The sequence below is a fragment of the Colius striatus genome, chromosome 10 (genome assembly GCF_028858725.1).
Source record: "Colius striatus isolate bColStr4 chromosome 10, bColStr4.1.hap1, whole genome shotgun sequence".
In the NCBI taxonomy this organism is placed as follows: domain Eukaryota; kingdom Metazoa; phylum Chordata; class Aves; order Coliiformes; family Coliidae; genus Colius; species Colius striatus.
The window spans coordinates 1,722,856-1,749,795 of NC_084768.1; the positions used below are offsets into that span (position 1 = coordinate 1,722,856).

General features: G+C 51.5%; 1 protein-coding gene across 1 annotated transcript; it reads right to left on the reverse strand.

Moving 5' to 3' along the window:
* Window positions 1-340: 340 nt before the first annotated feature.
* LOC133626265 (histone-lysine N-methyltransferase EHMT1-like) lies at window positions 341-20,899 on the reverse strand. Its single transcript, XM_062003910.1, has 10 exons — window positions 20,701-20,899; window positions 18,197-18,377; window positions 5,011-5,178; window positions 4,479-4,623; window positions 3,930-4,007; window positions 2,913-3,028; window positions 2,076-2,162; window positions 1,523-1,598; window positions 793-968; window positions 341-530 (listed from the first exon to the last, which is right to left on the reverse strand). The coding sequence occupies exons 1-10, from the start codon at window positions 20,897-20,899 to the stop codon at window positions 341-343; spliced, it is 1,416 nt and encodes a 471-aa protein (XP_061859894.1).
* Window positions 20,900-26,940: the final 6,041 nt, after the last annotated feature.

Here is a 26,940-nt window from a genome sequence, read left to right on the forward strand (position 1 = left end):
CCTAATTCCCCTCCTCTCCTCCCCCAATTCCCATCTTCTCCTCTCCTCTTCTGCACTCCCCTGATCCTCTCTTCTCCTCCCCTTTTATCCCACCTCCTCCCCCAATCCCCATCCTCTCCTCTCCTCTCCTCTCCTCTCCTCTCCTCTCTCCTCTTCTGACTTCTGTCTTTTTTCTTCTTCTCTCTTCCCTCTTCTCTCTTCTCTCTTCCCTCTTCTCCTCTCTTTTCTTCTTTCTTCTCTCTTCCCTCTTCTCTCTCTTCTCTCCTGCCCACAGCCCCTTGCAGTGCCAGGGACAGCTCACCCTCTCCCCGCCAAGCCCAGCACGCAGGGTGACACCCACTCAGTGCCTGTGCCATGGAGCCTTTGCTGCCCAGCTGCTGACAGGGGCCTCCTTTGGCTTCCTGCTGCGGGCCATGGCGCGCGCCTGGCGCTTGGCCAGCGCCCAGCTCGTGTACTTGCACCTGCCAGAGCCGCATTTGCAGCTGAAGGATTTGCCTTTGACGGCCCAGAAATCCTCCTTGTAGTCGAAGCTGCGGGAGAGAGACGGAGCCGGGCTCAGTGCAGAGCAGCAGCACGGGGCAGCCAAAGGGACGGGGCAGCCAGAGCTGCAGGATGGGGGGGCGGCAGCCCGCGGCGCCGCCACCGTTTGGGGCTCGGCAAAGCTTCAGGGGATGGCGAGTGCCGGCGGGGGCACGGCCCCGGGAACACAGCGCTGGAGCCCAGCAGCTCGCAGCAGCCCAGCGCTCGTCCCTCTGCTCTCCATCCTCCCTGCGGCCCAGGGCCGGCACCTACCCAAGCTGCTCTCCAGCTCTGATGTCCCTCGTGCTGAAGAAGACCAGCCTGGGGAAGCGCACGTCCTGATGGGATGTGAAGACCCTGGCAGCGAAGACGTTGGGCTCGCAGTGATGGTTGATGAAGCGGCCGATGTTGCCATAGAAACGCGCATCGATGCAGTACACGTCTCCTGCCTGAAGTGAAACCGTTGCTTCTAAGCTTTAGGTGGCACTTCCCAAGCTGACATTTCTGCTGTGAGACAGCCCGCACAGGGCAGCACAGGCCAGCTCCCAGCACAACAGGCCTCGGCTCCCTGCCAGCCTGACCTGCTGCAGCCCTTGGGAAGGCAGCGGGCTCTGCTCAGTCTCCCAGCTCAGTTCTTTCCCAGGAACTTACAGAGCTGACAGCCCACCCAGCCGACACTGCGTGTCCACACTCGAGGGACAAACCCTGAGCAGCCCAGCTCAGGCTGCCCAAATGGCTTTCACACAAGCCTCTGTCGAGCACCAAACCCGGGGCTGGCAGCACGTGCCGCGGTGGCCCAGCGCTGCTGGGCTGTGGCCCCTGAACCAGCCTCAGCCTCGCCTCACATACACTCTCTCCTAACTAAAAGCCAGGGAGGTCACAGCCCTCCTCTAGAGGGGGATTCAGATCCTGCTGCGCAGCAGGATGGAGGCAAATGGGCTCTTTGCTCTCCTGGAGAGGCCAGAGCCCGGGTTGGCCTCGACACACCCCTCAGACACAGCACCTCGTTGTCCAGGTCGAACAGGTAGGTGTCTTCACGGAGCTCTGCCTCGGCATCGGAGATCACCTCACCGACGTACCTGCGGCACACGGGGAAGGCAGCAGTGAGATGCTGGTGCCATCACAGCCCTGGCTTGCAATCTCTCCTTGTAGGAAGAGGGAAGAGAAGGGAATGGCCCAGGCACAGCAGTTGGCCAAGATCAGCACGTGAGTCCCATTCTCCTCACGTTCATGGTCAGGCTCAGGCCCTGGCTCTCCTGCACACCACTGCAGGGTCTGTGCTGTTCACAGCCCAAAGCAAGATGCTTGTGTCTGCCCTTCCTGTGTTTCCCCAGCTATTGTGACCAGTTCCATTGTGTAGAAGCTCTGAACTCACCACACTATTGCAACCCAGGAAACCCTTTGCAAACCATTTCACAGAGCCCATGGGCCAGATTAAAGCCTACAACACCTCCTGCCTGAGAGCCAGCGCTCGGCTCCGTTCCAACTCGATGGCAAAAGGCAGCAGCCCCCAGGCCTTTGGACAGGGATGGGTTGACCAGAGCTGAATCACTCACTCGCACACAAAGGTTCCTGCTGGAATGTCCTCCATGGTTCTCACACCCCAGCCCATCTCTCGTGTGCGGAACAGCTGTAGCTGAACCCTGCAAAAGAGCAAAGGAAACACGCTGATGGCAGCCCTCTGCAGGAAGACAACGGCTTGTCCCAGAGACGGGAGCAGAAAAGCAGCAACCTCCCATCACCACACAGCCAAGAGGATTTCCATCCCCAGCCCTGACAGAGCTCACTCCAGCACCGCTCTGGGCACAGAATCACGGAATACCACAGCAGTGGGGGGCTGGAAAGGAGCTCCAGAGATCATCCAGCACAACCCCCTGCTAAAGCTGAAGGTGCTCCCTGGGGCTGGCACGTGGGACACCAGAATCCCACCCTCAGCAGTTCCCTTCCATGTGCACAGGCAGCACTCGGGGGAAGGCAGGGAAGGGGCACGGCGATGGAAGGCAGCAGAGCTCTGCAGGATGCAGGGGGAAGGCAAGGAGCTTGCCCTTGGCAAGTCACAACACCTTGAGATAAGTGCTCTGATCCTTTAGCCCTCTGCTAGGGCCAGCTCCATCATCTCCAGCTCCCTGGCTGCAACACAAGGAAGAAACGCTGCAGCTGCAAACTTGTTGGGGTAAGAGCTGCTCTGTGGCATTTTACTGAGGGAGTGTATGGGCAGAGAAAGAATCCTGTGAGTCACCCTGCCTCCTGCTCAGCCAGCACTGGAATTCAGGGCAGGATGAATGATCTCCAGGGCTGGGGAAAGCTCCATCTGGGCTCTGTGGTTTATGGCAGGCCCAGAGGGGTTGGTGTTGGTCTTGCCAAGGGAAGCTGCGCTTGGCCCCTCCTCTCACCGGGGCCCGTTCTGCACCACGCGGTTCCTGCAGGTTCGCCAGCACAAGCACATGGGGTTGCACTCGACGATACACGGGGGGTTCCTCTGCTTGAATCCAGGCAGCAGTCGGCCATCCTGACATGGAGAGGCATTCAGGACTGGGTTAGTGGCTCTTCCTGTCACCCACTGTGACCAGGGCAAGCAGGAGCACAGATTGTCCAAGTAGAAACACAGCCCAGAGAACCCCAAAGCAGAGCCTCACCCCGACCTCCCTCAAACCAGCACCAGACCTCAACTTCTACAGGGGGTTTGTTCTGCCCTGACTGTGGCACACTCCCCACCACCACCCACAGCTGACCATAGCAAGGCACCATCTCCACTTTTGCTGCCTGGCATCACCCTGCACAGCACCAGAACGCTGTGCATCATCACTAGGAGCATTCTGCAGTGCTGCAGGGGACAAGCTGATGCTCAGTCTGTCTCTGCAACAAAGCCAGCACTTCCCGAGCACTAGCCCAGTGCTCCCAAGCTCTGGGAACCACATTCTCTTCCCAAACAACACTCCCCCAAAGCTCCAAAAGCACTTATCCAAGCCCAACCAGGCTCCTGGCAATACTGCAGTTAAGACACCTTTTCTTTGCCCTCATCCCCAAGGATCACAACAAAGTGAAGCAGGCAGAATGCCTCTCTGTTCTCCCCTCCCCTGGTTTACATATGGCAGCATTTGCTGTGTGCTTCACAAACGGAAGCTGATTTCACAGAAGGGTTGTTACATGCTCTCTAGCACGTGGCCATCACTGATGGCTGGGTTCCCATGGCAGTAACACTCTCCAATAACAAGCAGCAGCTTCCCTGAGTTCACATCTTGTTCTTGCCACACACCCCTCTGAGCTGAGACTGCAACTTGAGGCATTTTCCAACAGGGAGAGATTTGCTGTGCCAGGAGCTGTTTGCAAGGCGCTCTTATCCAGCCCCAAGGCCGCGAGTGGCAGCTCCAAGCGCTGCTCTGACCCAAGAGACGCTTCTGTGTCCTCACCTGCCGGTACCAGCAGCGCCCGCTGAGCTGCCCACACACGCAGGTGCTGGAGGAGCAGTCGTCCGCACACGCGCAGCGCTGCAACAGGAGACAAGGGCTCAGACAGGCTCACCCTCACCCCACACTTCCTCACCTCTGCTCTCACAGCCCTCAGCCCTTGGAGGACTTTGGTATCACAGTGGAGACCTCGGCCGGACGCTGCGCTCAGAGGGCGACAGCACGAGGAGGGGCCCCAAACAACTCACTGACTCTCCAGACACAGAACAGAGCAGAAGGCTGAACAGGAGCCACAGCAGCCAGCACCACATGTCTGATGCTACAGCACACGGCTGAGCTCAGAGGATGGCTCAGGGCTCGGAAACAAAGACCAGCAGAACCTGTCTCCTACGGCAAGAGCTGGGCTACGGCCCCAGCTGCACTTTGCTGGCAACATTGGGACCAGACAATCCCATCTGGAATGGAAACCCCACTCTGAGCTGCAGTGCACTGCAGCACGTCTGAATGCACAGCCCAGGACAGGACAACACGCAGGACACACAGCAGCCTCACCTGTAAATGAGTGACGTTGCTGTCAACGGCCACTGCGGAGGTGAAGCAGCTCTTCACAATGTATTTGAAGTCGCTGGGACACGGCTCACTGTCCACAGCATTGACACAGGGAATCGGGACCCACTCGTAACCCCGGGAGATGTCTCTGCCAGTGGCACAAAGAGAAGTGTCACACAAGGAAAGCTCCCCAGAGCCATGGGCCCCTCCAGTGCCATCCTGGCCCAGCGTTACTGCCTGGGATCACGGAGCAGTCAAAGCCTGAAAGCCATTCTGGACACAACAGGGTTCCTTTGTCCCCATCCTGCCTTACAGATCGTTCTTTGTGCTCAGGAATATTCCCATTTGGAGCAGGACCTCACAAGCCACGCTCTGAATCAACAGGTGCTGAGGTCTTGCAAAGCACAAACTGACCTCCACAGCCCTTTCAAAAGCTGAGCAAGCACTTGCAGTGCTGTCTTAAGCCAGGCTCCCAGCCTCCCCCGTGCATGGGCTCTGTTTCGTGACCCACAAGCAAAGCCAGCCATCTTCTCACCTGCTCAGCACCTTCTCTGTCTGGGTAAGCCTCTCATTAGATGTTTCTTCAAGAGTCTTCTTTGTCTCCAGGGCCACCCAGACCTCAGAGCTCAGGCCAGTGCACTGGGCTGGAGTCTCACTCTCCGTGTTCTTTAAACTGACATCTGAGCCACAAGAAACAGAGAGACTGCAAAAGAGCAAGAGAGAAGCAGCATTCCCCATGAGAAAGCGTGCAAGAGGAACATCAGCTGAATCCCATCCTCCAGCCAGCCCTTCAGCAACAAGGAAGAGTCTGCAACACTAAATAATCACAGGCAAAGAGGTGGGCTGGAAAGAGCAGGATGCAAAGAGAAGCGGCCCACGGGAAGCTGCTGTTGGACTTGGCCCTTGCTCATACTCACCAGCCTTTGGGGAGTGCACATGGGGCTTTATTCAGAGCAGCCATGAAGGAAAGGAAAAGCCCTGGTACTGTCTTATTCCCTGCTAGCTTGGGGGAAAAAGCAGCTTGAATCAAGGATGCCTGAGACCTTCCTGCTGGGAAGCCCAGTCTGAGCACAGCCCCTCAAACCCTCTGCCCAAGCCTCCAGCAACACTCCACTGTTTCTTATCGTTCTGACAGCAGCAGCTCAGGGGTCAGAGCCACTGTCCCCAGGAGCAGGACAACGAAGAAACAAGCCTCCCAGCCCAGCTTGGGTTTGTGCTTCAATGCCAAAGGCAGGACAGAGTTTCTCCTGAGCTTGCCAGCCAGCAGCCAGCTAGAAAGGAGGGACAAGGGGAAGGCAGAGAAACAAAACAATCGGCATCAACACGGGAGAGGTGTGACAGACGTGAACAAACATGCTGGAAAAGGCCAGAAGCTGAGGCAGGAAACACAGTCTTGGCTAGAGCCAAGGGGTGAAACACCAAAGACAAAGGGATACTGCCATGGCTGGATGAAGAAACAGAAAGAAGAGGGAAGGAAAGCCAGTGTCTCTCGCCCATCTCACACCTAAGCCAGAGAAGCTAAACCTTCACTTGGAAAGAAGGAACCAACACCTTCCATGTAGAGCCTCCAGTGTTGTTGTTGTGAAGGCAATAATCACTCAAAGACGTAGAGGGTCTAAGTAATGCACGTGCAGAGACGTACAGGGGCAACGTAGTACAACCACCAGAGCTGACTCAAAGCCACCCTTCCTTTGCTAGCTACCTCCTTATATGCTGCTTCTGCCCATGAGATCACCCAGGGCCCAATTGATTAACTTGCAGCACCTGTTTCTGAAGTAGCATGCCAGCTGCATTAACTTATCCCTACCATCTTTATTCAAGCTGGCTGGTCCAAGCTACGTCTGTGCCTACAATTCCCCCCTTTTTCTTTTTTGAACCAGCCAGCCTTTAGCAACACATTTCAGAATTAAAGGTACATGAAGAAAACATAAATATTTTTACCCATGGCCATGAGTTTACAACAAAAGGTCAATAACAGCTACATCGCTGAACAATACAATACAGAAATCCATAAAGTCAAAATAAACAATCTGATATGTGTTGGTAGGAGGGACGCACACTGGCAGGAAGGGATGAGGTCTTGGTAGCTCCACTGATATTTCTTTTTCCTGATGTGGTTCTGGACTTTTCTTCAGATCCTTTAGCATGCTGATCTGTGAGCATTATCAATAAGATGAAAATATCTCTTCATCTGTTGGTCATCTTAAGTTCTTTAATTCTTTTATAGCTGAAGGAATTTACAGCAGCCTAAGTGGTGCCACAGTTGCGAGGGTTTACATTTTAATAGAGTGATGGATTGAGGGTGGATCACTTGGTTCTTTCCTCAAGATTGTTTTTTCCATTGGTCTTACAGTTAAGTCCTTTCTGTTGATGTGGCTTGATCCATTTTGCCGGAATCCATCGGGGACCTTGATCTGTAATGACACAAGCATAGCCTCTTCCCCACGTTAACAGATCTGCAGGTCCTTGCCACTCTCCAGTAGTGGGATTCTTATACCAAACTTTAGGTTTGTCAGTAAAATCCAAATCCCGACTCATTTGGGCAAAGTGTGTTAATGCCGGTGGTTCATTCCGGTTTGCCACAATTCTGAGATGATTCATTGTATAAAGGGCTTTCATTAGTCTGTCTTGAGGACTCACCCCCTCTTCCCCCGTTTTTTGTTTTTCTAGAAGGCCTTTTAAGGTTTGATGTGTCCGTTCAATAATGGCTTGACCGGTAGAATTTCCTGGGATACCAGTAGTATGTTTAACACCCCATAAGTTTAGAAACTTACGTGTTTTACTGGCTATGTATCCCGAGCCATTATCAGTTTTTATCTCTCTTGGAACACCAAGGACAGCAAAGCAACTCCTCCAATGTCTTATGACGTCTCGAGAACTGTCACTGGTTAAGGCTGTGGCCCAAACCATGGCTGAATAAGTATCAATAGTAACATGTATACGTTTAAATCGCCCAAAAGGAGCATAGACAGTGATATCTGATTGCCATATACCTAATGGTGCCAGACCCCTGGGATTGACTCCTACTCCTAGGCCGATCTGATTCTGGCATGCAGGGCACGTGGAAACAATACCCTGAGCGTCCGATATGGTCAAGTCAAACTGCTTCGCCAGCATTTTCGCACTTTGATGAAAAAAATCGTGCGATCTTCGGGCTTGAGAAAATTTGTCAATTATTGGCCCCGTAGGTATCAATAAAGGAGCTGCCACTATCCTGTCAACAATTTCATTGCCAACTGATAGGCCATCTTTTAAGCCCGAATGGCTTCGAATATGTCCAATATAATAAGCAGTTTGCCGTTCATTTATCTGATGCCAGAGTCTCAGAAATAAGTTATACAGATTCTGATTAGAGATTTCTTTCAACAGCGCTCTCTCTAATCGAGTGACAGCATCGACCACATAGAGGGAATCGGAGATGATGTTTAATGGGACGTCTGACCATTTCTCAAAAGTTTTAACTACAGCCATCAGTTCCAGCAGTTGAACTGAACTGCCTGGGGAGTGGACAGTTAGATTTTGCCATTTTCCATTTTCCCACCAAACCACTCCTGCTTTGGCTTGGATCTTACTGGCGTCGGTAAAAACAGTCAGGCCTTTAACGGGTACTGCTGATCTCAACGGCCGGTCTTCCATTTGAAATTTAACAGAGAACAATTTATGGGCCGGATAATGATTATTTATAGTTCCTGGATAAGACAATAAGGCCCACTGTAATTCATCAGATTGTTGCAGTGCCCAGTTCAAGAACTCATCTGTGAGAGGAACGAAAATGATGTCCGCCTCAATCCCTGCTATTTCCAGCAGACGTTTCCTGGCCTTAACTATTATTTTTGCAATTGCCTCAAGCCTCGTGGTAATTGTTTTTTGTAAATTATATGGCAAAAATATCCACTCCAGGATCCTCAATGGGTCTTTCGCTACTGAATCCCATTGCATCAAGATTGCCATTACATGCTGGTTTTGACTTATCACAGCAATGTTAATTGACAAGTCAGGATCATATCGGTGACTGTAGTTATTGACTATCTTGCTTCCTATTTTTTCTATTGCTTGGATTTGCTGCCGAGACAGTCTTCGCGCACTATCAGCCTCTACTGAGCCCTTTAACAAAGGCATTAGTGGCGCAAGATCCTCATTTGTGATACCACATATGGTCCGTACCCATTGGATATCACCTATCAGCTTTTGAACGTCTGTTAAGTTAGCAATATCTGTTTTAATTGCCACCTTCTGAGGATAAATGCGCGCATCAGTGATAATATTACCTAAATATTTCCAAGAGGCGTGCATTTGTACCTTCTCTGGCGCGATCACCAACCCGGAGTTGCTTAACTGCCGGTTCACTTCTTGTAGAATGCGATGCTGGTCCAGGTCTTTTCCTGCAATCAAGATATCATCCATATAATGGTAAAATAAGACACGAGGGTATTTTTTGCGCAGAGGTGCCAGCGCCCAGGCAACATAAGTTTGACAAATAGTTGGTGAGTTCTTCATTCCCTGAGGTAAAACAGTCCATTGATATCGTTTTGCTGGCTCTTGTTTGTTAATCGATGGTACTGTAAAGGCAAACTTCTCACTGTCATCCTCATGTAAGGGAATTGTGAAAAAACAGTCCTTTAAGTCAATCACCAACAGGGGCCACTCTTTTGGAAGCATTGCAGGAGAGGGTAATCCTGGCTGTAAAGCACCCATGTCCTGCATCACTGCATTAACAGCTCTTAAATCATGTAACAGCCTCCACCTCCCTGATTTTTTAGGGATAGTAAAAATTGGTGTATTCCATGGACTGGTGGATGGCTTAATATGACCCTTCTCTAGTTGTTCATTTACTAATTCATGAATGTGGGCGAGCTTTTCTTTGCTTAGCGGCCATTGATCAATCCAAACTGGTTTATCTGTTAGCCAGGTTAACTTCAGGATTGGTCGCCCATCAATGGCCGCCATTAAAAATTTTCATTTGACAAACGAAAGCCCATTTGGCTTAAGGCGTCTCTACCCAAAAGCCAAACTGAAGTATTCATTACATAGGGCCTAATTTACACACATCTATTCTCTTCGCCCTGTATGCGTACCGAAATCAGGTCTGTGCTAATTTTTGTCATCTGTATTCCTCCTACTCCAACAACAGGGGTGTCTAAATTCTCTAAAGGCCAGCTTTTTGGCCAATAGGATAAGGGAACAATAGTAACATCTGCTCCCGTATCCAGTAATGTGTTGTACCCAACCATGTGTTCACCATATGGATGTTGGAATACAACCGTCTGAGTGGGCTTTCCCTGTGAAAGCGGCACCGCCAGTCTTACCTCAGGTACTCCAGTGGATCCAAAACCACCGTCTCGACGCTTACGACTTCCTGCGAAAGGAACTTTAGCCCTGAAAGGAACTAATTGTGCTATTTTAGTTCCTTTAGGTATATGAACTGGTGGCTGCCAAACTTTAACCATTATTCCAATATTTCCTTCATAGTCTGCATCAATTACACCGGGGAGCACAAAAATACCCTGTCGAGAGGCCGATGACCGTCCTAAAAGTAAAGCGCTTAAACCATAGCCAAGGGGTCCATTAACGTTAGAGGAGATAATTGTTACCTCTGTGTTGTGGATGGTTACATCTACTGCTGTTTCCACATCCACTCCTGCGCTTCCTGCAGTGGCTGATCTGAGGCCATCCAGGCAGCTCTTGGTGTTGAAGGGCGTTTTTGTGTCATCGCGCTCACCCTTTTTGCGCTCGTCAACCCGTTTCCCTTATGCATTGTATGTCTGGCCACTCGAGAGCGGCACTCAGTGGCTCTATGGCCAAACTTGCCACATCTGTAACAATTACCGTGAAATCTGCCATTGGACCCAGATGGCCTGGCGGAGCTGTTTGTCCATACCAATGGTCTGGACCGACATTGATTTTTCACGTGTCCTATTTTTCCACAGTTAAAGCACTTTGGCCTCCGATCTCCTTTGTGGGCTTGAACTAAAGGTTTCAATGCTGTTGCCATTGCCTCAGCTAAATGTGCTGACGATCCTACCCTAGAGCAGGCTTCTATCATGTCGACCAAAGTTGCTGTCCGCGGGAGAGCCTGCAGGATCTTTTTGCAGTCATGATTAGCGTTAGCAACTGCTAAGTGTAGCCCTATTTCCGCCTTTACTTCAGCCGACATGTTTGGTATACGATCCAGAGCTGCTCTGAGACGGTCTAAGAAGGTCATGAAAGGCTCATTAGGTTTTTGAATAATAGTTGTATATGAGGGAACTGGCACCCCCATATCAGGAACAATCTTAAATGCCTGGCGAGCCAGTGTCTGTGTTTGCTGCAAGATAGCTTCATGCAGTCGGGCTTGTACCTGAGGATCAGCAAATGGTCCTTTACCCAGCATCATGTCTGCTGTGACGACTCGCCGCGGATCTCCCTGTTGTAAGTCCATGTTTTCCACCACTGTCAAATCAACTCTTTTTTCCCATTCAGACTCCCATAGTAATACCTGAGTGGGCTTCAGGAAAGTTTCTGCAAGCTTCCGGCAGTCAAATGGAGTCATCAATCCACTGGTGAAAATATGATCTAGTAACGTTTGAACGTATGGGTTGGACAAGCCATATTGCATTACCGCTTTCTGGCCTTCTCTTACCAATTTCCAATCTAAAGGTGCCCATTGTCGTTTTCTTTGTGCTGTTATTACTGGAAAGGCTTGTGGAATAAATTCGCCTTCGATTACCGCATCACGTATGAGGCCTCTCCATTTCTTAGCCGGATCATAGTCATCTGGACGAGGATCTCTGAGTACCTGTGGGGATGAAACTTTAATCTTTGTTTTGGTTAATTCATTAATTCGTTCCAACAGCTGATTAGCTGTTGCTTTTGGTTTTTCTATCAGTTCCTCCAACTGGGCCAAAGTGTGTTTCATATCTTCTCCATGTTGTATTAACTCTTCCTTTAATAATTGTCTTTGTTGATCTTCACTAGAAGTTGGGGGTGATGATGGCAGAGGAATACACTCAGGGATTGATGAGCTCAGGGGCAACGGCATATCCACAGTATCATTTGTAAAACGTACCTTTCGTTCTCTGTCAGGTACTCCTTCAGGTATAGCAGAAGGATGGGATGGGGCAGGATGGTGAAGGGTGGGTGGGAGGGGAGGAGAAGCAATGTGTGTATTCGGCTCCTGGAACGGTGCTCTAGGGGGTTCTGGGGGAGGTGGGCTCACATCCATGCTCTCCTCTTCCAGAGGTGGAGCCGAGGGTATTACGACATTATCCCCTCCGAAGAATCTCTGAGTATTTTCTTCTAGAGGTGGAGCCGATGGTACTATAAAGTCACCACCTCCAAAGAATCTTTTAGCATCTACAGGGAACGCAGATGGTGCAGCAGCTTCTGCTTTCATGGCAGCAGCGGCAGCACGCTCAGCTTCTAGCTGGTGTATAATGGATGATACCAATTTACACAAACCAATAGCATTATTCAACATGTCTCCTAGGTTTTCCCAGTGTCCTTTTTCATATACTTCTTGGGGGGAAGCAAAGAGACCTACTTCCTGTCCCCATCTTACAAGTCTTAGCAAAGGCTCTCTTTCATAATTGAATCCTTTTTCCGCAAGGATATGCTGGAGGGTGTCAATAGGATTTTCCTCTTTGCTTAGCATTTTTCCCATTATATCAGTTTGCTCAGATTACTTGCCTTTTCCAGCAGGAATCCAAGTGCTTTTCTGCCGAGGGTTCTTGATCCAACCGATTCAGCGAATCACGTCGGGGTCACCAAATGTTGTTGTTGTGAAGGCAATAATCACTCAAAGACGTAGAGGGTCTAAGTAATGCACGTGCAGAGACGTACAGGGGCAACGTAGTACAACCACCAGAGCTGACTCAAAGCCACCCTTCCTTTGCTAGCTACCTCCTTATATGCTGCTTCTGCCCATGAGATCACCCAGGGCCCAATTGATTAACTTGCAGCACCTGTTTCTGAAGTAGCATGCCAGCTGCATTAACTTATCCCTACCATCTTTATTCAAGCTGGCTGGTCCAAGCTACGTCTGTGCCTACACTCCAGAAGAGTTCAGCCAAACGACATTCTTACCCAAGCACCAGACATCACTATGAGCCACCAAAGCCCCTCACAGAAGCCCCTCAGAGAATGAAACCGCACGTGTGACGATGGCGTCAAGATGACAAGTAGGTCTGGGAAATGGAGCAAATCTGTGTCCCTATTGCAGGCAGGTTGGTCCATCTGTATGGAACAGGAGGGGCCATCCCCCAGTGGCCTGGGCCCAAACACAGCACTGCCTGCTGGTCAGCTCTCAGTGCTGTGGAGAACTTTCCTCCTGATTTCAGTGACACCTGCTGGTGACCCAGGTGGGTCTGAAGTGAGCACAGAAAGCTCAGGGGGCTGCCCAAACCCAGAGAAGCTACATCTCAGCTTTCTCTAGGTGAAGTACATTTGCTGGCAGCTGGAGAGACCCCTCAGTCCTTTTCTTCCTTTTCAGAGCCCAGGACAAGTAGGACACTTTCCAGAGCTGCTTCAACTGGTGCCTGGGTCAGGCTTTGGAAAACAGAACCATTCAAAATACACAACAGGTGGATATTCTGCCAAAGAAGGAAAGGCAATAGATTTGAAACACAGATACACTTCAGTGAAGTCAAAACACAGATCAATCTATTTTACAGCCTTTGCTAAGAACTTGCCCCAGAAAGGAGCTGCAGTGCCCTGTGATTACAGTGGGATGCTCCTGTGCTACAGGAAACCCAGGAGCGTGGGGCAAGTCATAAAAGCCACCAGAACAAGATGAGATGGGACAGGAGGTCAGAGCACTGTCCCACGCAGGGATGGCTCCAATTGTCTTCTCCTCTGTGTTTTCACCCTCCCTTTACACCTGTGCCCAGTGGTTCAAGTCAGCAGCTACAGCCAGGTACTGCATGAATGTCCTTGTCACTGAGCACACCTGGCAGCATCAACTCACTCCACTGGTATTCCATCCCTAGCAACAGAAGGAAGGGATGGCTTTCACTCCTGAAGCCCTCCTGTCTTCACAGCCTCTGCCCCAGCTCACCCTGTGCCTGATGAGCTCTTCTCCATGTCAGCCATTCTTCTGTGCTTTAAGCCTCTGCTTTTTTTCCTGGGCACCAGGCTGGAGCTTCCCGTTCTCTGTCTTTTCCTCTCAGACACTGCAGCAGCTGGAAAACAGAAGAAAAACAAACCCCAAGTTTGCTCAGCAATGGCAAGATGAAGAGCTGCAGAGGAGAGGCTGTCCTGGGGGGAATCACATTGGAGGGCACGATCTGAGAAAACTGCTTCCCACTCCAACGAGCTGATTGACAAGTCAACCAAAAGGTGACACACACCCCCATGCCAACACACCAAGAGCTTTCTGTCAGTGCAGAACCCACTGCAACCCTGAGAATCCTCCACAGACTCCTTCTGGCCCCTACACCACCACACACAGGATCAACTCCTTCCATTACCCGTGTTTGGCAGCGCTGCTGATGCCGCAGGAAGCTGAACAGAAGCCAACTCACTCCAACAGATACTGACAGGCCACTGGCAGAGAAGTGGCTGCACAAAATGACATCTGTCCAACCAGGCCCGTGGCAGCAGCCCTGCTGACACCAGCAGGAAAGGAAACCCTGGAGAGATTCAGTGAGCAAAAGGTGCCAGCAGAGAATTCAGTCCCTGCTAACCTGCCTCACCCCCCACTCAACCACACAGACACACGTTTGGGAGGTGGGTGCTGTGAGGGATTTTAACTCTGTCCTTTTTTACCTGTCTGGGACTTCGGGGGGGCCACATAGCTCTGGTTCCCAGGCCCTGACTGCTGAAGGCCTGGCAGACAGGGCCATGGCACTGGCTTCCCAACCTCCAGGATGGTTTTGCTGCATTCCTCCTGGGATTCCTTTGGTGTGGAGTCTTGACTTGCATTCTGGAAAACAACCTGCAGTTACATTGAGCTTCTGCATTGAAACACAATCAGCAACGAGATGCAATGCCTTTCTCTCAACTATAATCACTTCCATGGAAGACAGCACCACACATTCAAAGCAAAAGCACGCAGACCCTCCTCCAGCACAGAACTTTGCCAAACGACTCCAAGCGACTCCCAGGCTGCTGCCCCTTCCCCAGCTGAAGGCTCCTGCCTTGGAGGGTGAGTGGTCACCTCACAGAAGCAGACTGGCAGGTCCAGAGTAGCCACAGATCATGAAAAGGATCAGACACTATTGACACAGGCATTTGCTTGGCTCTGGAGAAGGCAAACAAGTGCATCAAAGACAGTTGTTCCCTGACACGTGCCTCGAGCGCGGCTGTCACGTCCAACACGTGTGACACCAGCCCTGCAGACACGTTGCAGAAGAGCAGGCAGCAATGGGAAGGGATCCTTCCTCTGGGGCAGCATTTGCCACAGCCCACTCTAAGCTGGGCTTCCAGTGTGACTTGATGCCAATTGCACCCATTTGTGGGCAGTCACTTATTCTCTAAGAGCAGACCATCCTCAACCAAGCTGCAAGCCTGTGAAGGGCTTTCTCAACCAGCATCCTTCAGAGGTGTGGACTCTGCCAGGTCAGGGGCACAGATACCCCTCTTGGCTCCTGCCCCCTCTGCAGCGAATCCTCTGCACAAGGAGTCCGGTGGCACTCTATGGCCGTGCCACTCCTGAAGGAGATTTCCCACAGGAGATATTGAACTGCAGCCAAGCTCACACACACATGGAATTCACAGCTTTCAGTCAGTCCCTGCACATATGGGACCCATGGATGGGCGACCTTTGAAGTTCAGGCAAGCTGACAGTCAGAGGGACAGCTCTATTTCACTAGACCTCGTACTCTTTCTTTCTCTTTTTCTCCCCATGGAGACAATAACCTCACCAACATCCCCATTAGGACCTGCCCTTGGGTTTGATGTTTCTGCCTATTAGAGGGTCGGAGCTTGCTGAGCAACCCCAGATGCTTGCAAACCACCAGCTGCCACCTGCCTGGCTCCAAAAGATGAACACAAGATGCAACAGCAACCCCTGTGTGCACACAGAAAGCAAGCACTTCACCAGCCCCTGCATCAGAGACTCAGTTGCAACACTGCTTAAAGGGATCGTTGGCTCTCACACCCTTCTCCAGGCCACAGCTATTCACAGCTTTGAGACCTTCCCATCATATCACTGCTGTGCTGCAACACCTGGGGGACAGCTGAGCATCACTTGCCAGGAGCTTGTCCATAATACACCGGTAGCTGACAGCAATCCACTGCACCAACCCTGAAAGACACCTTTCACTTCACCTCACTCCAACATCAACACACCAGGTGACCTCACGTCTCCTTTTCACTCCTAGACAGAAACACAGAGCTCTGTTCTAGTCAGGGATGGCAAATCCACCAGTGAAGGTCTCGGAACAAGTTGCATTACTGTGGGCAACAGACACAGAGAGAGAACATGATCTGGTTTGCCACTGTAATGGTAGAGCAATGCAAGCAAGTTGCCTGACATCTCAGCTTCTTGACAGCTTCCAAGCTTAGGAGAAGCCTCAAGTTCACGTGTCTTCCTTAATCTCCTAGGTGCAACTCAGAAGAAGTCTGCTTTGTTTCACAAGCAGCTCTGGCTTTCAGCAGACAGATGATGAGCAACAGAGCCAAGAGAGAAAGGCCCTTTAATGTCTCTCATGGATCTGTTGCACAAGGTAAGTGATCAATTATGTATTTAGACCCACACGGAGGAAGAGAGCTGAGGGTGGCCTTGAGACTCTGTTTTAACACCTCTGTCCCTCTGCAGGAAGGGAAAACATTGCAGGAAGGACGTGGATGCTGAAAAGCCACCATTGCGAACGCTGAAGTCAAGGTCCAAAGAGCTCGGGAGGCAATGCCTAACCCCACCCCCAGCCTGGTGATGGATACCCCCAGCAGCCAGTGTGCCTGCAGCTGCTGCTGTTGTGGGTGCTCTGCGCTCTCCCGGAGTGCATGAGAGGGATGCTTTGCTGCAGACTCTGTGTAAAGGATGCTTTGCTTCCCAGGCTCAGCATCGCCTTCAGAAACGCCCCTTTCTGCTCTCCTATGGAATGCAGTGTATCTCAGCTGGGTCTGGCTGGCCACCAGCTTCACTGACCTCACAGGAAACGTTGGGGTCACCATCTACTTCTGCTTTTCCTTCCTCCGCTTGCTGTTCTGCAGCACTTGCATCTTCAGCTGTGACATGAAACCCTGCAGAAGGAGGGAGGAGAAGGATGAGAGGAGAAAGTGCAAGTTCCTGGCAGGACCTGGGCACCTGTGCAGAAAGGAGCACAGGCCAGACCAGGTTTGCTGCCAGGACTTGTGATCTCAGGGGGACCCACGCTGGAGCACTCTGCTCCTGAAAGACAGTTTCAGGATGACCCACGCTGGGGGCTGTACCCTGTGGGAAGGAGCAGCTCATGAAGAACTGTTGCCCATGGGAAGGAGCCACGCTGGAGAAGGTCCTGGAGGACTGTCTCCCGTGGGAGGGACCCCACACTGTAGCAGGGGGAAGAGTGAGGAGGCCTCCCCCTGAGAAGAAGCAGCAGCAACATCCATCTGTAATGAACTGACCCCAACCCCCATCCCCCATCCCCTGGGCTGTTGGACAGGGAGGAGTGGGAGTCCTGGACAGAAGGACTCCCCCCGGGTCAGGGACGTGTTTTAAGATTCAGGTTTTATTTCCCATTTTCCTTGCTGTGTTCTGATTATTCGTTAATAAATCAAACCATTTCTCCCCAAGTTGAAGCTGCTTGGGGTGATCTCCCTGTCCTTATGTTCTGCCAGGAACCTCTTGATACATTTCTCTCTCTCCTGTCCAGTTTAGGAGGAGAATGATAGAACGACTTGGTGGGCACTTGGCACCCAGCCAGGGCTAAACCACCACCAGCACATTGAAAGCCATTCTAGACTAAAACAACCACAGGGCTCAAACACAGCAAGATTCCTGCAGACTGCCCAGAAGCTCACACGTGGGGAGAACAGCAGCTTCTTTTCTGAACTCCCTTCCCAACATTTCCATGCTCCCCCATCAATCAATCTTTCCCAGCACACATTGCAGACCTGAGATGAACCACAGCCAAGTCTGAACACCATGGACTCACAGAAAGGTTTCTGACATGACCCCACACTGTAGCAGGGGGAAGGGTGAGGAGGCCTCCCCCTGAGAAGCAGCAGCGGCAACGTCCACCTGTAACGAACTGACCCCAAGCCCCATCTCCCATCCCCTGGGCTGTTGGACTGGGAGGAGTGGTTGTCCTGGGAAGAAGGGCCTTGAAGCTCACACATGGGGAGAACAGCAGATTCCTTTCTGAACTCCCTTCCCAACATTTCCATGCTCCCCCATCAATCAATGCCAGCAGGCATTGCAGACCTGAGATGAAACCCAGTCCAGAATGAACGCCGTGCACTGGCAGGAAGGATTCTGACATGACAACCCATCAGCTCCCCAGGCCAGCAGCAGTGACAACACCTCACTGGCACCATCAGCCAGGTGGTGCCATGGACCTGCTCTTAGGGACTCCCGCTGTGCTTTTCCCTCCAGAGGCCAGAGAGGAAAAGCATCCCAGGCACGGCCAGCCAGAGCTTTGCCCCAGGGGGCCGGCAGAGCAGGTAGGGCCGATGGCCAGGAGCTCCAGGAGGGGCGATTCTCACTTACAGCACCGGGAAAGCTCCCGCCGCAGAGCGGAGGAGAGCTCAGCCAGCCAGGACAGCATGTCGGGACCCCTCGGCAGGGCGGCGCGGGGCAGCGCAGGGACCTCTCGCTCTCTTACAGCGCTCGGACGCTGCGCAGGAGCCGCGGCAGCAGCCCCCGGACGAGCGGCCGCAACTCGCCGTTGGGGCGGCAACTGCCAGCGGGCGCCGGCGAGCGCGGGCACAGCGGCCCCAGGGACAGCTCCGGCTGCCGCCCGTCCCGCGCCGCCCCCGCAGCGCAGCGCAGCGCCGCTCGCACGCCTCACACCGTTCCTGCAGCAAAGACACCGCGGGCACCTGTGCTCACACTGTCACCACGTACCCAAAGAGCAACTTAATTCCTTCTGGCTTGAAAATCAGTCCCAGACTGTGACTATTACGGCTCCCATTGCCCAGGGACAGCGTGACCCTAATGCTCCTCAGGAGCTGATAAAGATGAGTCCACTGGTGCTTCTGGAAAACTACAGAGCAGGAGAAACTCTCAGCAATGTCACAGGGTGCGAACAATTATAGGAAAAGCCACCTTTAGAGCAGGAGAGGAAACAGCCAATTGCAGTTGCTGTAAATTACATATAGATATGTCCAGTCAAGGTATTGAGAAGGGCAGATTCTCTTCCCAGCCCATAAAGCTCAAGTAAAAGCTATAAACCTTCCTGCAGAAGGTGGAGTTCAACTCTCACCTCTTAGGGAAGGCTGTGGGAGCTGACAGCACTCCTTATCCAGCAAGAGAAAGCTCCCTGGCTTCAGAACGGGATGTTCCTCACACCCTGTGAACCTTTCTCTCCTCCTGGCACTCCAGAGGAGAGGTGCAGAGGGAGTTAGAGCTAGGAGAGGGACACACAGCCCAGCCACACAGCTCCATCTGGCACAGAACCAGCTCTCTCCATCTCTCTTGCCTGCTGAGAACTTGGAGGTACTTCCCACAGGGACTGATCCAAATGACTCTCCTGCAACCACACACTGAAGACTGACATCTGTATGTTGAAGTTGCCTCCACTTCCAGTCTCTGCTGCAGGTTACCTCCCCCTTCCCTCGGGCACTTTCCCCAAGGAAGATCCACATTTCACACACACACACACACACACACAGCTGCTCTCAGAGCAAGCAATGGGGGTTGGCATGGCAAAACTTGCAGTGCTCTGAAGGATTACACTCCATCTTCTGCCTTCTTTAACAACACTCAAAAAGCCAAACTACAACTATCTAACCAGCTCCTAAAGCCCAACCAGCCCTTGCTGTCTGTTGTCAGGGTCATGTTCCACTAGGGACCTGGCTTCAAGACAAGGGCAAAGGACAGTCCCCATTAACCGCCCTGTGGTCGCTCACCCACACCCCAGCACAGCTACAGGGCTGATGTGCTGAAGAAGAGCAACGTATTTGGGTACCAGCTCTCCAGCAGGGACTGATCCTGACAGCCTTGTTCCTTGCACAGTGCTGATGGCACCAAGCTCAGGATGCTTCTGCTGGAAGCACAGACTTCACCTAACCCTAACCAAGCCCAGCCAGGACCCTGACCCTCACACAGACAGAACCTGAAATATACACACCTTAAGTTATCCTGGAAATGAAACCTCAATAGGGTCTTAAAACCAGCTTAAACCTGAAATCAGTCTCACATCACTTAACACTGAACCAGCCCAAAACCCAGCAGTGCTTTAAGCATTCACCATTCGTAGTCCTAAATGGGCAGGATTTGAACTCAGCCTAACCTAGCTGAAACCCCAACATCCTAACCTAGTCCTAACCCTACATATACAGGAGTTTAATTCATCCTACACCAGCCCTAATCCCAGGGAGTACAAACCCAGGCCTAACCATAAACAGACAGATTTAACCTCATCCTGACCCGGTCAAAGCCCCCATGGGATTCCAACCCAGTCCTAACCCTAAACAGACAGGATTTAACCTAAAGCCCAGAAGGACTCTAAGCCCAACGCAGCTGTAATGCTCACCCAAGGGGATGCTCAGCAGCCAGGGTTGTGTCTCCACTCAGGCTCAGCCCCAGTTTAGGGAATGTCACAGCCCCAGCTCAGGGCTGATCCCCTCATTTGCTGTGACTCCCTCCTTACCAGGCTGTCTCTCCTCCTCCAAAGGCTCCACCTCTTTCAGGAACTCCTGCCATTGTCACTGCAGCATTGTCCATTGTTCCTGGGACAATGCTTATGCTGATGCTGTGTCCCAGGCAGGCAGCTGCTGGAAGTGGGTGGCTCTGAGGTGAGCAGGGACACTGTGATGCCTGAGGGGGACTTTGTGGGGATGGGATGATCTTCAGAGGGATGAGGTGCAGCTGGAAGGGAAGCCCATAAAGACAGGTTTGGGGTCAAACCACTTTTCCCACACACTGCTGTCCCAGCCAGACACCCTCTGTTTGAGGCAACACCCGCAGCACCTGAGACATTTCTACAAGCTGGGATGGAGATTCCCAGGGTCAGAAGCGCCTCTTCTGCTGCTTGCACAGAAGCACTGAGCCACCTGCCTGCCTGTGAGCCTTTGCAGGGCCCAGCTCACAGCAGCACGGCCTCGGGACTGCTGCTGCCCTGCACCCTGACACAGGCTGAGACGCCGGGGCTGTGCAGACACCAACCCGCTCTGCGCTGGGGCATCTCCCCCAGGCTGCTCAGAAGGGGCTCCACACGAGCCAGGCATCCTGAGAGCTTCAGCCAGAGTGTCACCACCACCTCCAAAGCACCAGTGAACATCTGGTACTTGGCCAACTCCTTGGGGCTGCAGAGCTTGCTGATCAAGAGCTCCAGCTCCTCCCCAAGATCACGACTCCTCTTCATTTTGTCCATCAGGCTCTCCCTGGCTTCCTTCAGGGTCTCCAGCTTGTGGGTCAGGCTCCAATGAGCTCAGCCTGTTGGAAGGGAAACATTGCCAGAGTGTCATCACCACCATCACCCGGGTCACAGGGATGTCAGCAAGAAGCTGATATGGCCACAGGGCCTGAGGTGCAGGGTCACGTCAGCAACTGCGGACAAAGAAAACATTGAGGAGGAAACAGAAAACTCCACATGCAGGTGACAAACTGAGCACCTGATCAGATTGCATGAAGAGGTATTTGCTCTACCAGCAATGAACATTTAGGGAAGAGATGTTTGGTTTGTTGGGCCATATTCTGACCCCCCCATTTCTAGAAAGTGTCTGAGGAACAAGAGCTTCAGCCACATCTTCTGCACGGCCCCCACTCCCTGCTCCAGCCTGACATTTCCTGCTTGGGTGGGACCCAGCAGTAACCTGCAGAGGCTTTCAGGAGGACTGAGCTGCTGTTGTTCCTCCCTGCTCAGGGAGCTTTGCTCAAGGTGCAGACCTGCCCTCCAACCCTGCTGGGAGGGATGGACCTTTCTGCTGCAGGCGTGGGAGCTGGGACTCACTTTGTGTTCATTCAGGGGTGACTCTCCTGTCATCCCAGATGCTCCTTTGCATATTTACAAGGGAAGGGAACTTGGTTTATGCCAAGGACCTCTCAGAGTAGCTGCCTTCTCAGACAAGGCCTCTGCAACTGTTCTTTCACACACACCATCAGCACGACAGGCAGACCTTGGCTGCGGGACCTGGGCATTCCCCTCCGGTTTACCTGCAAGCAAGAAGCTGAGACATCACTGAAGCAGCCTGAGCCAGTGACCAACCTGTGCCCAAGCCCAGTGTCCAAACAGGACTGAAATGCCACAGAGATGCTGAACACCACAAAGGTTGGGAACTCCAGCACAGGCAGAGCTGCTGGAAAACATCCCTCAGTCTGGCAAAGAAAAGCCTCAGGAAGATCTGTCCACTTTGGCTTAGTACAAGAAATCTCACCACAAACTGGAATGGATCCAGAATCAATACTCTGGGTGAGACAAAGAAATGTGTCCTGCTGGGAAGATCAAGAGTGACTGGGAAAAACACATTAGGCAAATGTAAGCACGTCCCACCTGAAACAGGGACAAGAGTCTCCCAAGGACACTACCAGAAACTCATATCCAGGAGAAGGCCCTGTAGTAGCAGATGGGATTCAAAGGCAGTCCTAGAGAGTAAATCCTTCTGGAATAAGCAAGTCAGGCTCATAAACCTCTAGGGCAAAGAAAGAATGAGTCTGGCAGAAGGATCCAGAACAGACAGGAGAGTTGGTTCTGTCTTACCCAAAGGAAACCGGAAACCAAACGATTTTCTCTTCCTTTTTCCCGAATCTCATCTTTCACTCTGTTCAGAGAAAGAACACAAGCGCTTTCTTCTTGCTAATATCAGGAATCTGGAATCTGGAAGGTCATTAACCCTTTACACACTGCCCTTTGGGGATGGTTTCTACCAGCTCTAAAGGACACACTTTCTGGAATGTTCTGCCATGAACAGAGTGATTAACTGAGCTGAGTCGAGCGCCTCGGGTGCCTGAGGACAGCCAGGCAGTGAAGCAGCCGGGCCTGCAGGAGAGCAGAACTCAGTGAGACTGTTACTGTTCTACTTCCATGAACAAAAGGAAAGTCACACAACAGAATGACATCCCAGGGGGGAAAAACATCAGCATTTGGATCCCCCCTAAGAAACGTCACAGACTCCTTTTCTTTAGGCTCTATGTTTTCTTGGACAAGGTTGGTCCTACCCTTGAGGACACTGGATGGTGAGATCCTTTCCAAAAGAGGGGAGAACCACCGTGGGGACAGCTCAAAAACACTTTCCCATCCCTCAGGCTCCAGCTGGGACAGCTCCCCAGCAGGACAGTGGCCCCCTGGCTGCCTGCCACCACCTTGGGGCTGTCATTTCCACAGCAGCCTCTGGGATTGTGTTGAGCAGCTGCTGTTGGCACAGCTCAGGTGCCTGTGCTGGCATTTGCCTGCCCTGACAATACTTCTTGCCTTGTGGTTCCTTTTGCTTAGAGATAGCTGCTCTTCAGCACCTCGTGGTTTTGTTTCCTGGGCAGCCAGATGTGCAAGGCTTGCCCTCAGTGCCAAGGGCTCAAGCAGGGCCTGTATCTCAGAGGGTGCTTTAGACAGCAACAGCACGGGTGTCCTTCCCTCCAGCCAGAAAGGCAAAGTGTAGCTTTGGCTGCTCCTCCCATCAGCCTCCTGCTGTCCTGCATGCACGGGGAACTCGCAACCCCTGACATGTCCTGTTGCTGCAGCCTGCTTAGTCAGTGGAACACGGCAGGTTTGGGCTGCACGTGTTCTGCCATGAGCACAAACACGGCCCTGACACAACTCCAAACAGTCCCTCCATGTGATCCCAATGTGGCTGTGCACAGAACCGGCCCCTCGGTGTCAGTGCAGGGGGGAGCTGGGAATGCAAGCTGGGAAATGGCTCAGCAAAGCAAACACGACAGCACAGCCACACTGCATCTGAAGTTTCTAAACACAAAGGGTGTAAATCTGCACCCCTTGTTCAGGCAAACCTCCAACTGCTTCTCTGTTATCAGAATAGATCCCCAGTAGGAGATCTGCTCTAGAGTGCCTGTTCTTGTCCCTGTGACAGCACCCAGAGACCAGTGGGGAACAAACAGGAGACATTTCCAGGACTGATGCACTGAACTGACCAAAGGGTTTGGGTTTGGGGTTTTTCTGGGCAAAACTTCAGTGGAGAAAAGTTTCAAAAGGCAAAGAATGTGACCATTTAGACATTCACCTGAATGAGACCTGTTGAGCCATCCACAGGGCCAGGACATCGCTAATGGAACCTGCTTCTGCAGGGGGGTTGGACTGGATGATCTCTAAAGGTCCCTTCCAACCCTACCATTCTATGATTCTATGACTCTCTAAGAATGGTTTCAGATACAGCACATTACAAAAGGTCATTCAGGTCACTAGCCAATCAAAATGAGTCCTAAAAGGATGATAAAATTACTCACAAATATTCCACAGTTGGTTTTCTTTCCTCTGCAATAGGTTTAGCAGCCACTGCCAGGCCAGGCAAAGGTAGGAGAGGCCAGGTTCAGGAGAGGCCAAAGGATTTCTTCCTAGAACATCTCTTCAGAGTGTGACCAGTGCTGTCAAACAGACACAGGTACCGTGTTATTCCAGTTTCAGGTTATTGTGGAAATCCAGCAGGCTACTGCTTGAAATATGCCAAGATATTTGGAAGGAAAAAGAAAAGCAAGAAGCACCTCTCTATCAACTCCAGCACTCACAGGTCAGACCAGAGTGTTTCTTCCACTGACACCTTCCCTTTCCACACCTTCAGGCAGTTTCCTGCCTGAGGCAAAGCACCTCCTCCCTTCTCCAGTCAACTGGAAGGCATATTTCAAACAGGAATGTGCCAAAGCCACACTGTAATCAATTGTAACAAAGCCCAGCAGCCCAGGCTGCCAAACAAGGATACTTGCCATGATCTCCTGGGAGTGCCACTGGGGAGTTGTCTCAGTGAAATACACATTTCTTGGCTTTTCCAAACAGAAGCAACACTTACAGAAATGGCAGTCACTGCCTAGCCGTGACTCCAGGGCCGTACAGGAGGTGCAAAGGATGCCAGGCTAGAAGGTCATTGAAGCAGTCAAATCATCAGTTCTGGCTTTGTTTCCTCTGCCCTGAGCCACCAAGGGAGAGAATGTTTCAAGTAGGCCTGTCATGCTGTTTGGCATCACACCCCCACAACGCTTAAAAGGCACAAGGAAGGAGCAACATACTCAGAAAAACACCTTCTCTTCCCTTCTGTGCCCAGAATGGCTCTGCTGTGGCTCTTTGGCACTTCAGCAGAGGAAGGCAGGAGGGTACAGAAAAAAGAAACAGAGGTTCCAGCAGTCAGTGAGAACACTGTGAATCCCATGCACCAAGTTCACGTGCTGTGCTGGCTCTGTTGTACCTGCCCCAGACTCAAACAACGTGTCTCGGCATAGATGGGATTGACAGAGAAAAACATTCCTGTCAGCTACAGACACGCTTCCATCTCTCTGTACAGGACTCTGGTCTGGTCAAAGTACAACCTTCTACCATTGCAGCGAGTGGCACACTTATGCTTTTTCGTTCATACTCTTCATAACAATCTGAGACTCAAAGAGGCAACAATGCACTCACCCAATTCCTTGGGTGTATCATTCCCCTGCTCTGTCCTCACTGTCCACTGCAGTGGCAACAGTTGAACACACACACAAATCTGGGAGGAGAACAGTTGGGTAAGAAATGTGCAGTATACTCTGTGCCAGCTGGGACCCTGACCCAACAAAAAGGTCAAACTGTTCCCATCAGCTTCAGCAGATCTGCTCCATGGCTTGTCTTTTTTGGGAGCTGGGTGGAGGATGGGAGTTGCTGCTCTACACATCTCTCTCCTACACTCACTGCTCTTGAGCAGGCTGATGGGCTCTTTGAGACACGAGAAGCAAAAGAGGGATGAACAATGAGCTGTGCTGTGCTTTGCCAGGGGATCTCACACATCTGCAGAAAAGCCATTGCAGAACATGGCATCACAATTTCTTTTGACCAGGCCAGACCATTTCCAAAGCACTCACTGGAATAGAAAGAGCAAAACTGCAACAAACCCAAAAGCCTCACACAGCCTCGTGTGGCAAGAGCAACTGACTGCAATTCCACTTAGAGGGGGTGCACCCTAAACCAGACCTGCCATAGAACAGGCTCTTGTCATACAAAGAGCTATTGAGGGGAATTGGACTGGACTGGAACTATGAGCTCATTTCACAGATACCAAAGCACTGCTGTTGCACAGGAAAGGTCCCCGAGAAGAGGTGGATTTGAACCAGTAGGCCTTGACATACAGGTCACCCTCAAACTCCTGATGTCTTGAGCTTTACAGCCTGAAGAAGGGGAACCAAGAGCAAGCAGGTGGCTTGCTGAGGACAACAGACCACGTTACAAGGATTACAAGCACATCTTGAGGACAACAGCTGGTAATGCATCTGTGACACCTCTGTCTCTAAGCGGAAAAGAATGTATTTTAAATCACTAGGGGAAGCTCTCCAGAAACTCATGTCCACCATGGGTCAAATTCCTGCTCCCGAAGCCCTGCATTTAATTCTAATGGTTTACACACACTGACTAAACACCCAGGAGCAGGAAAAAGGAAAGAAAATAGCATCCCTGTTCTAAATATACCTTCATACAATAAGCTGAGCCAAGACATGCCAAAGGATTTAGATGCACTAAAAACAGCACAGGAGGTTCAACAGTTTGGGACAGCACTTGAAAAGAAATGAATCTGCACATGGAGCTCGTGAGAGATTTGCCTCCAACTGAAATGCCCACAGAACACTGAACAGCAAGAGAAAATGTATCACTCTAGTTAATGGAAAAGAGCTGGACAGCACACCCAACAGTATCCTCCCTTTTAGATCTTGTTTCCAAGCAGACAGCAGACACATGGAAAAGTGCCAGTGCACTTATTCTGAAGCCACAGAGACTGCAGTGCCACCAGCACAAAAGGGCTTTTCACAGCTGTCCTTGCCTAAGGGCTGAACACGCTACTGAAAATCTCCCTCTTGCTTGCCGAGTTGTAAAGCTGCACCCAAGAGACTTCAGATGAGCTCAGGTGACTTCTGGTTTATGACAGTCTAGGTGGGATATTGGCTTACAATAGCATCTATGGTCTTCCTGCAGGACAGAAGACGATGTAGCACAACAGACTGGTCCAGTCCATACCAAGTTGTCCTCGTGTTTGGATTTGAGCATCCAGGTCACATCGTACAGCCTGTGGAGGTGAGTTTCCTCAGAGCAGCCAGCAGGGAAGCACACAACCATGATCCACTCTGGGATGGAAGGAGGTCAAGTTCACAGCCTCTCTCCATAATGTGATCAAAGTCAGCACCTGTGTGAAGAAATTAGATGCAACAGGTCAGAGTAAAGCAGCCCAGACCAAGCACAGCACATGAATGAAAGAAACTGCAACTTGGGCTCCTACAGCCAAGCAGCTG

Excerpts from the sequence above, each read along its gene's own strand:
- LOC133626265 (XM_062003910.1), bottom strand. The coding sequence starts at position 20,899 with ATGAAGAGGAGTCGTGATCTTGGGGAGGAGCTGGAGCTCTTGATCAGC. Across the intron at positions 1,599-2,075 it reads GCAGGAACCTTTGTGTGCGA|GTACGTCGGTGAGGTGATCT; the intron begins GTGAGTGATTCA and ends CGTGTGCCGCAG. Across the intron at positions 969-1,522 it reads TGTTCGACCTGGACAACGAG|GCAGGAGACGTGTACTGCAT; the intron begins GTGCTGTGTCTG and ends GTTTCACTTCAG.